Consider the following 17,697-nt stretch of genomic DNA (forward strand, 5'->3'; position numbering starts at 1 on the left):
TTTAGCAGCAGAAAGATGAGTGTTGTGCAGCATAATTTCTAGGGGCAGAATTTTTCAGTTGGCAGGACTCGGCGGGAGCGATCGTGGAGCTGATCGGTGTCCACACTGTAATTTTACACAGGTGGGCCAAGTAAGGCTTGCCCAGCATAATACATGAGCGGTAGAACTCAGTACTACCTGTGCAGACGGGAGGAGGAGGGAGAGTCAGGGTCAACGCTCATTCGTGCATGTGCACAAAAGAGCGCTTCAAATTCCTCAAGGCACGGAGCTGCCTCATGGAGATTGAAGGCTTCTGAAATTATTAAATATAAGGTTTATGAATTTATTTAAACATGTCCCCTCGTGTGATTGTGACACATGAGATGGGACATTTTTCTTAACGAAAAATGTTTTATTTATTTAATAAAAGCTTTAGGAAATGCAAAGGTCGCTTGGCCTTTCCGCCTGCCTGCCAACTTTAAGGATAATGTCAGCCTGCAAGGATCCAAGAGAGAGAAAAAGGGGGAAAGAAAAAGGGGGCGAGAGAGAGTGAAAAGGAGGAGGGGCAGAGGGCAAAAAGGGGGAGGGGCAGAGGGCAAAAAGGGGGAGGGGCAGAGGGCGAAAAGGGGGAGGGGCAGAGAGCGAAAAGGGGGAGGGGCAGAGAGCGAAAAGGGGGAGGGGCAGAGAGCGAAAAGGGGGAGGGGCAGAGAGCGAAAAAGGGGGAGGGGCAGAGAGCGAAAAGGGGGAGGGGCAGAGAGCGAAAAGGGGGAGGGGCAGAGAGCGAAAAGGGGGAGGGGCAGAGAGCGAAAAGGGGGAGGGGCAGAGAGCGAAAAGGGGGAGGGGCAGAGAGCGAAAAGGGGGAGGGGCAGAGAGCGAAAAGGGGGAGGGGCAGAGAGCGAAAAGGGGGAGGGGCAGAGAGCGAAAAGGGGGAGGGGCAGAGAGCGAAAAGGGGGAGGGGCAGAGAGCGAAAAGGGGGAGGGGCAGAGAGCGAAAAGGGGGAGGGGCAGAGAGCGAAAAGGGGGAGGGGCAGAGAGCGAAAAGGGGGAGGGGCAGAGAGCGAAAAGGGGGAGGGGCAGAGAGCGAAAAGGGGGAGGGGCAGAGAGCGAAAAGGGGGAGGGGCAGAGAGCGAAAAGGGGGAGGGGCAGAGAGCGAAAAGGGGGAGGGGCAGAGAGCGAAAAGGGGGAGGGGCAGAGAGCGAAAAGGGGGAGGGGCAGAGAGCGAAAAGGGGGAGGGGCAGAGAGCGAAAAGGGGGAGGGGCAGAGAGCGAAAAGGGGGAGGGGCAGAGAGCGAAAAGGGGGAGGGGCAGAGAGCGAAAAGGGGGAGGGGCAGAGAGCGAAAAGGGGGAGGGGCAGAGAGCGAAAAGGGGGAGGGGCAGAGAGCGAAAAGGGGGAGGGGCAGAGAGCGAAAAGGGGGAGGGGCAGAGAGCGAAAAGGGGGAGGGGCAGAGAGCGAAAAGGGGGAGGGGCAGAGAGCGAAAAGGGGGAGGGGCAGAGAGCGAAAAGGGGGAGGGGCAGAGAGCGAAAAGGGGGAGGGGCAGAGAGCGAAAAGGGGGAGGGGCAGAGAGCGAAAAGGGGGAGGGGCAGAGAGCGAAAAGGGGGAGGGGCAGAGAGCGAAAAGGGGGAGGGGCAGAGAGCGAAAAGGGGGAGGGGCAGAGAGCGAAAAGGGGGAGGGGCAGAGAGCGAAAAGGGGGAGGGGCAGAGAGCGAAAAGGGGGAGGGGCAGAGAGCGAAAAGGGGGAGGGGCAGAGAGCGAAAAGGGGGAGGGGCAGAGAGCGAAAAGGGGGAGGGGCAGAGAGCGAAAAGGGGGAGGGGCAGAGAGCGAAAAGGGGGAGGGGCAGAGAGCGAAAAGGGGGAGGGGCAGAGAGCGAAAAGGGGGAGGGGCAGAGAGCGAAAAGGGGGGGGGGCAGAGAGCGAAAAGGGGGGGGGGGCAGAGAGCGAAAAGGGGGAGGGGCAGAGAGCGAAAAGGGGGAGGGGCAGAGAGCGAAAAGGGGGAGGGGCAGAGAGCGAAAAGGGGGAGGGGCAGAGAGCGAAAAGGGGGAGGGGCAGAGAGCGAAAAGGGGGAGGGGCAGAGAGCGAAAAGGGGGAGGGGCAGAGAGCGAAAAGGGGGAGGGGCAGAGAGCGAAAAGGGGGAGGGGCAGAGAGCGAAAAGGGGGAGGGGCAGAGAGCGAAAAGGGGGAGGGGCAGAGAGCGAAAAGGGGGAGGGGCAGAGAGCGAAAAGGGGGAGGGGCAGAGAGCGAAACGGGGGAGGGGCAGAGAGCGAAACGGGGGAGGGGCAGAGAGCGAAACGGGGGAGGGGCAGAGAGCGAAAAGGGGGAGGGGCAGAGAGCGAAAAGGGGGAGGGGCAGAGATTGAAAAGGGGGAGGGGCAGAGAGCGAAAAGGGGGAGGGGCAGAGAGCGAAAAGGGGGAGGGACAGAGCGAAAAGGGGGAGGGGCACAGAGCGAAAAGGGGGAGGGGCAGAGAGCAAAAAGGGGGAGGGGCAGAGAGCGAAAAGGAGGAGGGGCAGAGAGCGAAAAGGAGGAGGGGCAGAGAGCGAAAAGGAGGAGGGGCAGAGAGCGAAAAGGAAGAGGGGCAGAGAGTGAAAAGGAAGAGGGGCAGAGACCGAAAAGCAAGAGAGGCAGAGAATGAAAAGCGGGAGGGACACAAAGCGAAAAGGGGGAGGGACACAAAATGAAAAGGGGACGGGCAGCGAGCATAAAGGAGGAGGGGCAGGAAGCGAAAAGGGAAGGGGCAGAGAGCAAAAAGGGGAGGGGCAGAGAGCAAAAGGGGAAGGGCAGAGGGTGAACAGGGGGAGGGGCAGAAAGATAAAGGCAGCAAGTCTCTATGGTTCACCAGGCAAGAATATGGCTGGACGCTCACGTCGGATTGAAGAGAACAGGTTCATGAGGATTTAAATGGGACTGGAAGATTCACCTAGTTTTGGCTAGAGGAAGGAATTTCCAGAGCAATCCTCACCTAAAAAGCCAGTTCATGGTTTAGAAGTTATCTAGCTGGAAAAGAAGAAAGAGGGAAGCAAGCCCTTGGGAGCTAAGAATCACTTTGGACTGGCTAAGAGAGAATGCAGTGTGTATTTAAGGGACAGAGTCAAGTATACCATGAGGGAGATTTTCATTTGTTTTAAATGTTAAATGGGGGATCTTTCTATAGTTTAGAATATGAGATGCATACTGAAAGTATTTGGTCACTGTTGCTTTTAGTTTGTTACTGTAAAAATCTTAAAACTTGAAATCTCGTTATGTGATCTTTTCAGTCAGTCACAAGAATTCGATTTATTTTTAAAAGTTATCTGTCTCTACGGGGATCATAGCAAAATTTTACATTCAATATCACAACATTAGCAAAGTTCAAGCGTGACAGGAAGTCCATTTCCAGACTATGGCTGGTTCTAATTTGTCATGTTTTGTGATCCAAAGAAAAAACCAGACAGTTGAGACTTATCCAGAGCATGGATATTTTGACTTTAGATTTGCTAAAATTTTAGCAATTTTAAGCACTAAGTCTTTATATCATTTATGGAATGGAATCCTTCATCAGGACAGACAACAATATGCTTACGTTGCATATCCAAACACAATATTGGCTGTAACTCTTAAGGCCTCCATATTTGGAATGGTGTCATCATGCATATTCCTGCAAACACAGAATCAGACAGTTCATTCATCACAGTGCATTATATCCACATTAGCCCCTCACTGTGCATTATACCCACATTCCCTTCCTGGAGCTGAGTCTAACTGTTGTGTCTTATTGCAGGCACCAGTTAAGATCAGTTAATTCAGCACAGACCCAGAACTGAGAGACTTTCCTGGTCTTTATGATGCAAAACTAGGGAGAAGCATTTACTCACGTACCTGGAACCTGCCTTCCCTTCTTTCTGGTATCACAGAGCATCTCAGTTGAGAGGGAAGGTGTGTGATTCTCACTTAGCTGCTGCAACGTTACTCTGACACTAGCATGTGTGACTTTAAAGTTTTTTACCATGGTCTTTGCTCAACACAGCATCTCCTTGTGGAAACATAGCTGAGATTGAGGCCTCAGTGCATGGATCACTGTAAATACAAATCTATTAGCTCATGGCCCAGTGACTTTGACGGGCAGAAATGTGAAATAAAATGAGTAAAGGCATTTGTTAACAAAAAACAAGAATGGGTAGTTAAAAATAAATGTTCCTTCTACATCTTTGTGTATAGATTAGCACGTCAATAAATCTGTGAAAGGTTGCTAACCATTAAAGTAGATCCCTTTCACCCATCCCAGTTCCAACAGTGTGACCAACTCAGCATCACAGCTGTTTGATTGTCACTGCCTAGCCAACTTTGGGATGACGCCAAAGATGGAGACCAACAGATGGAAGCTTACAATAAAAGCAGTATATTTAGTCCTATTAAGTGAAATATGGGGCAAGTGTCCCTGGTCGTTACATGTACCTTTTCCTGCACATGTCCAGTAGGAAGACATTCAATCCAGTCTCCTTCTCTTGCATTAGCTTTAGGATGCTCTGCACACACAAGCAGTTTGCTGACCTATAGGGATTCGGAGCATTAATCGGCACCATAAAACTGTTTCCATAGTTTTCGTATCCGTGTCCAGCATAGTACAACAAACCTGTAATAATTAACCCAGGCATGCATTAAGTCAAACACAGCAATTACTATGACCAGACATTTATTCGCCACCAGGGCAACGGAAAAGAAAGCTTGACTTACATATTGAGGCCTTCCTAGCATTGTTGCCTGCCCTTCTCAGCCCCCTGATCTGAGGAAGCACCCAACATAAGGACTACCAGCTACTTCTATGAGCAACCCTGTAAAAAGGGTGCCTAGAGGAAAATTAGTTCAGATGCTCCAGCATCAAAGGTTATGGGGGGGCAGCCAAGAAAGTGCGTTAAGGCTACAATCAGAGCAGCAATGATCTTATTGAGTAGCGGAGTAGGCACAACGCATTGAATGGCTTATTCCTGCTCATATTTCTTATGTCCTTACCCCATTCCTGTCTCATTTTCATGGCTGACTAATACTCAAGTATGCTCCTGCTCCAAACACAAGTACTCTGCCCTCACCTCAGGAAAGCCCAGTAAAGTTCAAAGTTTGTCTCCTGAGTCATGTTGCTAGTTAATCATAGCCAGGATGGTAGTCGAGGTGCCACAATTGGCTGTATCCTCAAGGAGACCCAGACTTCTGCTTCTGATAAATTTCAGTTGTAATGACCATTGGCAAAAAGCCAACCTACTGCAACTCAAAGAGTGAGGTACCAGAGGATGAACGGTGAAAGCAGGTAACTGAATAAAAATGGAGGTACAGATGCTTTCACTTGTACTTTCATAAAAACAGAGCCAAGTACTGTACTGGAACTGGTCCAATTAAAATGTGATCTCACTTCACTTTGCTTCACCTAAATGACAATCATTCCAAAGCTGTTTGTGGGATACTCCTGTTGTACAATGACTATGTGTAGCTGCATGACAACAATCACTGTGCTCCAAAAAATAATTCATTGTGCCGAGTGCTTTGAGATGCTTCTTTGTATTCTTTGGTTGGCTAGCTGTCACACATCACACCGTCATTAAACACTTAAAAGAGTCTTTAAGGCAAACCACTGAGAAATCTCTTCAATAGAGTTTTCTTTTGTTTAATGTGGGGTCACAGTTCATTCTTTTTGGAATTCTCACCATTTATCAAACCTGGCAGAACCGAGGCTCAAGCTTGCAATGGCCAACAGTAGGAACCCTTCCAAATGTTTACAGGGTTACTGCAAGGGTTGGAGTTTGACCATCTAAAACCATGCATTTTCCAGATTGAAGCACTGGTGAACTGCCTGCTGTTTGTTTCTTTTCTATGAGGACATTATTATTAAGATATTATAGCAGGGCACTTAGTCACTGTATCAACAAAAGTCTTATTGTCATTATTAAATGAACACTGCCTTTTCTCCTGGCACTAATTTCTCCCTCCATATCTCTTCTGAAGCAAGACATTGGCTCAGAAATTCCAGACAGTTCCTTAACTGTTGTTAAGCCAATGGAAGATGAACTGTGCTGATAGCCTGGACAGGTATTTACATCAGAATTGCATACCCGTTGGAGTAGTTACTGGTGCAAAATCCTAAATATTCAAAACTCTACTTCCACTGTCTTTTGAGGAACAAAGTACCAAAGACTCCCTACCCTCAGAAAAATTTCTCCTCATCTCTGTCTTAAATGAGCAATCCCTTATTTTTAAATGCGAGCCATAGTTCTAGATTCTCTCACAAGAGGAGGTATCCTTTCCACATCCACCCTGTCAAGACCCCTCAGGATCCTAAAGGTTTCTATCAAGTCATTTCTTACTCTTCTAAATTCTAAAGCGGATACAAGCCTAGCTTGTCCAACGTTTCCTCATTAGACAACCTGCCCATTCCTGGTATTAGTCTCGTGAATCTTCTCTGAACTGCTTCTAACGCATTTACATCTTTCCTTAAATAAGGAGACCAATAGTGTACACAGTACTCCAAATGTGGTCTTGCTCGTGCCCTGTACAACTGAAGCATAGCCTCCATAATTTTGTGTTCAATTCCCCTCGTAATAAATGACAACATTCTATTAGCTTTCCTAATTACTTGCTGTACCTGCGTACTAGCCTTTTGTGATTCATGCGCTAGGACATCCAGATCCCTCTGCATCTCAGAGCTCTGCAATCTCTCACCATTAAGATAATATGCTTCATTTTTATTCTTTTTGCCAAAATGAACAATATTACATTTGCCTACATTATAGTTCATTTGCCAGATCTTTGCCATTCATTTAACCTGTATGTCCCTTTGTAGCCTCATGTCTTCTTCACAAACTTACTTTCCTACCTATTTTTTGTGTCATCAGCAAATTTAGCAACCACACCTTCGGTCCCTTCATCCAAATCATTTATGTAAATTGTAAAAAGTTGAGGCCCCAGCACTGATCCCTGAGGCACAGCATTCGTCACATCCTGCCAACCAGAAAATTACCCATTTATGCTTACTCTCTATTTCCTGTTAGCTAGCCAATCTTCTTTCCATGCCATGGTTATCCCCTACACCATAAGCTTTTATTTTCCGCAATAAACTTTGATGTGGCACATTATCAAATGCCTTCTGGAAATCTAAGTACAGTACATCCACCAGTTCCCCTTTATCCACAGCACATGTGATTCCTTCAAAGAACTCCAACAAATTGATTAAACATGATTTCCCTTTCACAAAACCATCTTGACTCTGCCTGATTGCCTTGAGCTTTTCTAAGTGCTCTGCTATTACATCTTTAATATCCGCTTCTAACATTTTCCCTACCTTAGATGCTAAGCTAACTGGCCTGTAGTTTCCTGCTTTCTGTCTCCCTCTCTTTTTGAATAAAGGAGTTAATTTGTTATTTTCCAATCTAATAGAATCTTGCCTGAATCTAGGGAAATTTGGAAAATTAAAACCAACGCATCAACTAGTTCACTCGGCACTTCTTTCAAGACCGTAGGATAAAGTCTATCAGGAACCGGGGATTTGTCAACCTGCAGCTCCAACAGTTTGCTCAATATCACATCCCTGGTGACTGTATTCTCCTGAGTCCCTCCCTCTCTTCCATTTCCCGATTTACAACTATTTCTGGGATGTTGCTTGTATCCTCTATAATGAAGACCGAAGCAAAATACCTATTCATCATCCATCTCCTTATCTTCCATTATTAATTTCCCAGGCTCACTTTCTATAGGACCAACACTCACTTTGTTAACTCATTTGTTATTTAAACATCTATAGAAAGATGTACTATGTTTCTAGCTAGTTTTCTCTCATACTCTATTTTTTCCCGCCTATTAATCTCTGTCATTCTTTGCTGTTCTTTATATTCTGTCCAATCTTCTGACCTGTCACCTGTCATGGTGCAATTATATGCTTTTTATTTAAGTTTGATACTGTCTTTAACTTTTCTAGTTAACCACAGATGGTGGATCCGCCCCTTGGAATTTTTCTCATTGGAACGTATCTATTCTGTGTATTCTGAAATATACCTATAAACATCTGTCACTGCATCTCTATTGACCTAGTCCTTAACCTCATTTTCCAGTTCACTTTAGCTAGATCTGCTACTATGCCCTCATAATTGCCATCTTCTCTCCCCAAACTGAATGTAAAATTCAATCATATTATGATCATTGCTACCTAAGGATGCCTTCACTATGAGGCTATCAACTAATCCTATCTTGTTGCACAATATCAGGTGTAGTATAACCTGATCTCTGGTTGGCTAAACAGGCTGTTCTCAGAAACTATCCCAAAAACATACTATGAACTCCTCATCTATGCTTCCTTTACCCTTCTGATTTTTCCAGTCAATAAGTAGATGAAAATACCCCATGATTATTGCTATACCTTTCTGTCAAGCTTCCATTATCTTTTCTTTTATCCTCTGTTCTACCATGTAGTTACAATTAGGGGACCTGTATACCACTCCCATAAGTGACTTCTTGCCTTTATCATTTTTCGTCTCAATCCAAACTGCTTCTACATCCATTTTTCCTGAACATAAGTCATCCCTCTCTAATGCACTAATACTGTCATTAATTAATAGAGCCTCTCCTCCACCTTTTCCTAAATTCCTGTCCTTCCTAAATGTCATGTACCCCTCAATATTCAGGTCCCAATCTACGTCATCCTGTAGCCATGTCTCTGTAATGGCTATCTGCTCATATTTATTTCTATTTGCACTATCAGTTCATCTGTTCTGTTTTGAATGCTGTGTGCATTCAGATACAGAGCTTTTAGTTTTATTGTTTTATTGTATTTCTAACATCTTAGCCTTATCTGATAATTTACTCTTAGGTTTGTACTTTCTGTCCATACCTGTCACAGTCTATCATTTCCCACTTTAGTACCTTTCACTCTTGTCTTGTCTCTATTCTTTGGTTTACCACATCTTCCCACATTTGATCCCTTGCCCCAACTATTTAATTTAAAACTCTCTCTACTTCCCTAGTTATGCGGCTCGCTAGAACACCAGCCCCAGCATGGTTCAGGTGTAGGCCGTCCCAATGGTACAGCCCTCACTTTTCACGATGCTGGTACTGGTGCCCCACAAACTGGAACACTTCTCCCACACCAGGCTTTGAGCCATACATTCATTTCTCTAATCTTATTTGCCCTTTGCCAATTTGCACATGGTTCAGGTAACAATCTAGCCCTGAGCAAATGTTTGGAACCCTGGCACTGGGCAGGCAACACACTCGCTCTTTGCTGCAGAGAACAGTGTCAATCCCCCTCACTATATTGTCCCCTACTATCACTACATTCCTTTATGTCTGCCCCCATTTGAATGCCTCCCTGTACCACAGTGCCAAGATCAGTCAGCTCATCCACCCGGTAACCCCCAATCTCATCCAAATAAGCTGAAAGAATCTCAACACTGTTGGACAATTGCAAAGGCTGACACTCCTGCCCTCTGGGTCCTCTTACCTGCTACAGCTGCAAGTCATACTTTCCTGTCCCTAATCACCTTCCAAGTCAGAAGATCCTATCCTAAGGACTGTGGCCACCTCCTGGCACAAAACATCCAGGTAACTTTCCACCTCCCTGGATTGGCAGCAGTGAAGGAACAGTGCCTAGTTCAACAAGTTGACTGTCAAATAGTGTGACTGCATATTTCACATGCCATTTTGTAGGAATGTCTAACACAGCAAGCATAGAAAATGACAAGACATCATACAGAGAAAAATAAAAAGATGCCACACTTCCACAGAGTCTGCTGTAAACCCTCCTCATTGAAACAGAACACAAAACTCTCATTGTCAAAAATCTTTTTAAAAAAAAGTTGTGGAGGAGATGAGTCTGATACTGAGTGCTAACCTCTCACCCTCCGGGACCATAGACCAGTATTACAAAGAGTTAACTGAGCTAGCCAGGACAGACTAGGTAACAGACTAGTCATATACTCTTTCCTTCTTTGGGTATCCTGGGCACTCATCATCGTTACAAGTAACAACTGTAAAACTGACCCTTCACAACATAGTCTAATATGGGGGTGTTAATAAAAGACCTTGCAGCATGGCTATCCATTTCCCCTAACAGCAATCACTAATATGTGCACCCTAAAACTCCTTCCTACATTTCCACAGCTCTTACTTCAGCTCCTTCATGTCACATGACATACATAAAATTATGGAGTTGGGTCATGGATCATGGATCCAACTGAATGGCAAAACAGGCACAAGGGGCCACATGGCCTACCCTTGTTCCTATCTTATACTCAGCTGCTAGCTTTCTACTCAATCTTGTCAGAGGAGAAATGCCCACAAGAAGCAGGCCATCGGGTATATTCTTACTTAAAGCACCACATGGCCTACAAGCTTAAGGTCATGGGAAGTAGCACTGCACTTGGTAAAGTCAGGGACACAGTTTCAGTGGCTGATTAGTGACTAAACACCTACACTGTCATTGTGGCATCCTTGTGAAGAATCACTTAGCCACAAGGTTACAGCTCATCTGTATCGCCTTAATCCCAAGAGGCATAATGCTTACCATGCATACTTACCTTGTGTTCTCTTTTCCTGCAAATCACCATAGCAAGGCTCAGGAAGAGGATGACGATGATGAGGAAGAGAAACAACAGAAACAAAGATACAATTACTTCCTTCTGAACTGTGATGATGAATTGGAACTCACACCCACCCAAATTCCTGCAGATACCTCCTCCTTCATGCTCATTTCCCCAAAAACCCCTTAAATGCACCACCCCGCACACACACACACCCCCCACCCCCCACACACATCAATTGCTTTCTCATTCCCACACACTGCTAGAGATGCTTTCACCCAGGAGGAGTTAAATACCAAGTTAGTATGGATGCAGCACTGGTGATTCATTGTATATGAGGGACCGAGAGGAATGGAGAGTGGGTGAGGATGTGCCAGTTTCCCAGCAGATGCTATGAAACTCAAAACCCATGGGAGTTTGCCTAAAAAGGATGTTTGAGATTCCTATCTATCTCTGAGGAGGTATGGAATCTGTATAAAAGAATGCCAGTCTTGGCTCAGTGCCAGCGGCAAATGTTGTGGGTTGAAGTCCCATTCCAAAGACATTGAGCACTTCATCCAGTCTGGTGTAGTGAGAGAATGCTGCACTGTTGTATACATGGTCTTTTGGGTAAAACTTGAAACTGAGGCCCCATTTCCCCTTCAGGCAGATGTGAAAGATTCCCATGGCACTATTTGGCAAAGAGCAGGGGAGTTCTCCCAATAACCTGGTCAACAGGTAGTTCTCAACAGATAGCACTAAAACAGGTTATCTGGCAATTTTCTGTCACTATTTGTGAGGTCTTTCCATGCCAAAATTACTATCCTTAGCCTACATTTGAATAGTTTTTTTTATTAAAAAAGGAACAGAATCACGTGAGAAGTAAATTGTAAGAGCTCCACACTTTACATGTATTTATATAGCACCTTTAATATAATGGAATATCCCAAGGGACTTCACAGGAGCATTAGAAAACAAAGTATGATACCAAGTCACATAAGGAGACATGGGGACAGAACTTCTGATCTCTGAGGTGGGGAGATATGCTGGGACCACGCCCCCACCTCTGAAAGTCCCTATGCAAGGACTGCACAGAAATTGCCCAGGAAGTTTAACTTTCCAATGGGCAATTACCCTGCACCTGGAACTATCCAATACTCCAATTCAAATAGGAGACTTCAGATGGTCATGACTCTCTCAGCAGAATAGTTGCCTAGGAAAAGGTAGAAGGATCAGAACCACTTCCAACTCTTGGGTAACTATACTGCCAACTCTCACCACCCCAACCCACCCACCCAACCCCATCACCACCCCCCACTGGATCCCCCCTTCCACCCCCTTGACTACCTCCCCAATCTCCCGGACCACCGTCCCCATCTCACCAACCCCTCCAACCCCCAACTATCCTCCTGAGCCCCCGACTAACCCCCAACCCCAGACCCCGTGGCTTCCTTTCCCCCAACACCGCTGCCCTGCACTTGAAGGACTCAGGAATAGTTGCACTGCACATTTTTCACCATCCCTGGTCAGAAGTCGGAACGAGAAATGTGCAGCTCCAGATTAAGGTAAGTAAAAAATGCAGAGTGGCAATCCGACTGCACTTGCCACTCCATGGAAGTTCTGGCCCATTCGGTCAGATGATTAAAATCTTGGTCAAACAGGTAGGTTTTTAGGGAACAAAAACAAAAATACCTGGAAGAACTCAGCAGGTCTGGCAGCATCTGTGGAGAGAAATACAGTTAACGTTACGAGTTCGAATGACCCTTCAACAGAACTAAGTAAAAATAGAAGAGAGGTGAAATGTAAGCTGGTTTAAGGGTTGGTGGGGGGTGGGACAAGTAGAGCTGGATAGAGGGCCAGTGATAGGCGGAGATAACCAAAAGATGTCACAGACAAAAGGACAAAGTGTTGAAGGTGGTGATATTATCTGAGGAATGTGCTAATTAAGGGTAGAAAGCTGTACAAGCAAGGTACAGATAGCCCTAGTGGGGGTGCCTAGTTGGAAGATGAGGTGCTTCACGGCACTGGATGCACGGGAGATGGGCCAGACACGGTTAAGGGCCCTGTCAACTACTGTGGGTGGAAAAACTCGGTTAAGGAAGAAGGAGGACATGTCAGAGGAACTGTTTTTGAAAGTGGCATCATCAGAACAGATGCGACGTAGGCGAAGGAACTGAGAGAATGGGATGGAGTCCTTACAGGAAGCGGGGTGTGAGGAGCTGTAGTCGAGGTAGCTGTGGGAGTCGGTAGGCTTGTAATGGATATTGGTGGACAGTTTATCACCAGAAATTGAAACAGAGAGGTCAAGGAAGGGAAGGGAAGTGTCAGAGATGGACCATGTGAAAACGATAGAGGGGTGGAAATTGGAAGCAAAATTAATAAATTTTTCCAGGTCCAGGCGAGAGCATGAAGCAGCACCGAAGTAATCATCGATGTACTGGAGAAAGAGTTGTGGGAGGGGGCTGGAGCAGGACTGGAACAAGGAATGTTCCACATAACCCATAAAGAGACAGGCTTAGCTGGGGCCCATGCGGGTACCCATAGCCACACCTTTTATTTGGAGGAAGTGAGTGGAGGCATCCACCCTAACACCTTCTTCTCCCTCCCAGAAATATGATAGGGTCCACCTTGTCCTCATTTATCACCCCACCAGCCTCCGCATTCAAAGGATCATCCTCCCCCATTTCCGCCAACTCCAGCATGATGCCACCACCAAACAAATCTTCCCTTCACCCCCTCTGGTGGCATTCCACAGGTATCATTCCCTCTGGGACACCCGGGTCCACTCCTCCAGCACCCCCTACATCTCAACCCCCTCCCAAGGCACCTTCCCATGCAACCGCAGAAGCTGCAACATCTGCCCCTTTACTTCCCCTCTCCTCACCGTCCAAGGGCCCAAACATTCCTTTCAACTGAGCAGCATTTCGCTTGCACTTCCCTCAATTTAGTCTACTGCATTCGTTGCTCCCAATTTGGTTTCCTCTACACTGGAGAGGCCAAACGCAGACTGGGTGACCGTTTTGCAGAACACCTTCGGTCTGTCCACACGTATTTCCCAGACCTCACTATCGCTTGCCATTTCAACACTCCAACCTGCTCTCATGTCCACATGCCCGTCCTTGGCTTGCTGCATTGTTCCAGTGAAGCTCAACGCAAACTGGAGGAACAGCACCTCATCTTCCGACTAGGCACTTTATAGCCTTCCGGACTGAATATTGAGTTCAACAATTTTAGATCATGAACACTCCACTCCATCTCTACCCCCTTTCTGATTCCCACCCCCCCCCCCTTTTTTTCGAATAATTTATATAGATTTTTCTTTTCCCACCTACTTCCATTATTTTTAAATGTATTTCCATCCATTGTTTTATCTCTACCTTTTAACCTTTTTCAATTCCATCACTTCACTCCACCCCACCCCACTAGGGCTATCAGTACCTTGACAAAAACAGAATTACCTGGAAAAACTCAGCAGGTCTGGCAGCATCGGCGGAGAAGAAAAGAGTTGACGTTTCAAGTCCTCATGACCCTTCGACAGAACTTGAGTTCGAGTCCAAGAAAGAGTTGAAATATAAGCTGGTTTAAGGTGTGGGGGCGAGGGGGGAGAGAGAGAGAGAGAGAGAAGTGGTGTGGTTGTAGGCAAAAGCAGTGATAGAAGCAGATCATCAAAAGATGTCACAAACAACAGGACAAAAGAACACATAGGTGTTAAAGTTGGTGATATTAACTAAACGAATGTGCTAATTAAGAATGGATGGTAGGGCACTCAAGGTATAGCTCTAGTGGGGGTGGGGAGAGCATAAAAGATTTAAAATATTTAAAAATAATGGAAATAGGTGGGAAAAGAAAATTCTATATAATTTATTGGAAAAAAACAAAAGGAAGGGGGAAACAGAAAGGGGGTGGGGATGGAGGGGGGAGCTCAAGACCTAAAGTTGTTGAATTCAATATTCAGTCCGGAAGGCTGTAAAGTACCTAGTCGGAAGATGAGGTGTTGTTCCTCCAGTTTGCGTTGGGCTTCACTGGAACAATGCAGCAAGCCAAGGACAGACATGTGGGCAAGAGAGCAGGGTGGAGTGTTAAAATGGCAAGCGACAGGGAGGTTTGGGTCAGTACCTTGCTTGTCCTACTTTCTACCCTTAATTAACACATTCCTCAGATAATATCACGATCTTCAACACCTCTTTGTCCTTTTGTCTGTGACATCTTTTGGTTATCTCCACCTATCACTGACCCTCTATCCAGCTCTACTTGTCCCACCCTCCCCTTAAACCAGCTTATATTTCACCTCTCTTCTATTTTTACTTAGTTCTGTTGAAGGGTCATTCAGACTCGAAACGTTAACTGTGCTCCTCTCCGCAGATGCTGCCAGACCTGCTGAGTTTTTCCAGGTATTTTTGTTTTTGTTTTGGATTTCCAGCTTCCGCAGTTTTTTGCTTTTATCTTAGGTTTTTAGGGAGTCTGTTAAAGGACTAGGTAGAGAGATGTAGGGAAGTACTGTAACAAAAAACACATTAGCCCAAGAGCAACTGCATTCTAATGAAAATTTTGAGGCTCCAGTTGCTTCACACGTCAATTGAAACTTGGAAATACGTACATGTAAGTCTGTCACTTGATGTGCAAGTGAATCATGCTCACTGTTGACAAGTGATTCGAGGCTGTTGCAGATGTCAATGAGTCCTGTTTGTAGGCCTAATTTTCACCTTCTTGACAGGCTATCAACATGCAGGAACAAAATGCTTTTATAGTCTGCATGCAGAGTCATTCGTTGCTATTTATACCACAGTGCTTCATCTTCGCATCTGTTCAGGTTGGAATGTGGCAATGCGAAAAGTTTAAAACTCCTTCAGCAGAAATACCAAGGTCAAGACTAGAGGCGCCATAGTCTCAGAAGTGTGCCTATAATTACCCTGATTTAAAAGGCAAAAAACTTTTCTCAGAGCTAGTTTATGTAATTTATTAGCGTGTTGGAATACTGCTTTACATTTTGCCCTTTCGTAAATGATATACATTACTCTTACACACTAGGGTGCCTGGTGAGTCAATATCAAAAGGTTTTCACACATGCCTTTAAAATAAGGGTGTTCAGCAATTCTTTTGTGAGTCATGGGTTGCTTTAGATGGATAGAAGTTGAGGCACTGGTTTGTCCTCTAACTTTCTTTTGGTTGATTAGTGTGATACCAGCCTAGATGTTCCTATTACCATTTCCCATTTAAAGTATAAAAGCAAAGAACTGCGGATGCTGGAAATCCAAAACAAAAACAGAAACAGAAATACCTGGAAAAGCTCAGCAGGTCTGGCAGCATCGGTGGAGAAGAGCACAGTTGACGTTTCGAGTCCTCATGACCCTTCAACAGAATTTAAAGTAAGTTGGTGATAAGCCATTTGAATTAAGTGGGTCACCATTTAACTAGATTTTTTGATCTGTGCTAGCTAACTTCTTGGAAATGGAAATAAGGTGTTACACCTAAATTTTAGGAAATTAACATTGTTTCCCTACCTATAATGAACCAGGTTATGTTAGCTCACCCAGATGTGCTGATTAGGCACTGAGCTTAAGGTTGAAGTGTCATTCAGCAGGAGGTCCTGGCCATGATACCAGTGTTTTTTTAGGTGTCAGATCACAGTTTATGTATCCAGATAAGCATCTTATAGATCAGTATCCTCATTGAAAAATATACTCTCACCGAGATACAGCTTCTCCTCAAAGCATTGAATCACAAGTACATGAACAGTTACTTGCCTGAATAAGGATAAAATGGAAGGTGGCCCAAAGAGATGCATTAAGGAGATATGGAGTTTGGTTTCAAAGCATGCACTGCTTCACTAATGATATGACAATGTTTTGCCAATCATATACACAAACATGAACAAAAATTGTTAGGAATTTGGACCATTCATCTCAGAAATGTATTCTTATATTTCCAGCATACACAATGTTATCAGCAACTGCTATCTCCATTGTACTCTGGTGTAGAGAGAATGTGGTCACTGAAGTGAAAACCCATTTGATCCCTGAATAACAAACACAAGAACAATGACAGCTTCTACCTCTGACCTGGGTTGTAACGTCTAACTTGTAAAGTCAGGCTAGACAATTTTGGGAGAGAAAATCTAGCACAGAAAGCGATCAAGCACATTGGTCACTGAAGGGTTAAATAGTGAATAATTTTGCCGGTTAAAACATACTAAATGCAGAGCTTTGTGTGATGCTCTCTGCAGGTTTAGATGCATGTTAGAAAGAGAGAATGTTGTAAAATGTAGACAGATTTTTATCTGCAACAGAAAAGACTTTTTAGCAACAGCCACAGGATGCGTTGGCGGGTACTTGCAGCCTCAAACTCTCATGCTCATGCGTTCAGCTATCTTGCTTCCAATCACTAATTAGTAGGGCGTTTGTGCGTACCCCCACTTAAAAGAGATCACACTGACACACAAGAAGAACTTCTGTTGCAAGATCCATACCAGTATTGTTAAGTTCAGCTTGTCCTGAGTTCATCACTTTTTAAATATGCTCTGAAACCAAGACTGACTTAATTTATCTGGTGTCGTTTCAAGGATACTCCCAGGCTATTTGCACAAAGCAAAATGAAAATGAGCAGAGAAACAGTTACTATGCATTGTTTTTCATGACACTGTAAAAATATACCATTAGGAAGTGGGAAGTGATTCCGAAGGTCATTTTGGACAGCCTGTTTATACAGAACCACTGAAAAATGATCCCACTGTGCAAAACATTTGATGCTGATTTTAAGTTAACTAATTTTTTCAATTTATACAACTAACTTGATTTTTCAAAAATAGATCCTGTAAAATGCAATGGGCTGTGTGCTGCTTCAATCAGTGACGTTTATTTTTTTCCCCCATTTTCATTCCTTTTTTCCCCTCTCCATTCTGGTATATGGTATCACAGAATAGTGGATAATAATAATAATAATAATAATAATAATAATGGTAATAATATAAAAGCAAAAAACTGCGGATGCTGGAAATCCAAAACAAAAATACCTGGAAAAACTCAGCAGGTCTGACAGCATATGCAGAGAGGAATACAGTTAATGTTTTGAGTCCGTATGACTCTTCACCAGAAATATAGTAATAATATTAACTAAGCATCATTTAGCACAAATGTTATTCATCAGTGAGGCCCCATTATTTATGGGGATGGGGCAGAATTGTGCAGATAAAGTTGAAATAAGAATAACCTATTAAGGC

At 44.9% G+C, this 17,697-nt stretch overlaps 1 protein-coding gene across 1 annotated transcript in view; it reads right to left on the minus strand.

Moving 5' to 3' along the window:
- Positions 1–17,697, minus strand: part of malt1 (MALT paracaspase 1) — a 128,936-nt gene that overhangs the window by 37,452 nt on the left and 73,787 nt on the right. The window contains exons 11-12 of the mRNA XM_041185806.1: positions 4,402–4,579; positions 3,530–3,604 (exon numbers count right to left, since the gene is read on the minus strand). Of these exons, the coding sequence (XP_041041740.1) occupies positions 3,530–3,604; positions 4,402–4,579 (253 nt within the window). The remainder of the gene's footprint in view (positions 1–3,529; positions 3,605–4,401; positions 4,580–17,697) is intronic.

This window comes from Carcharodon carcharias, chromosome 1 (assembly GCF_017639515.1).
Source record: "Carcharodon carcharias isolate sCarCar2 chromosome 1, sCarCar2.pri, whole genome shotgun sequence".
NCBI lineage: Eukaryota > Metazoa > Chordata > Chondrichthyes > Lamniformes > Lamnidae > Carcharodon > Carcharodon carcharias.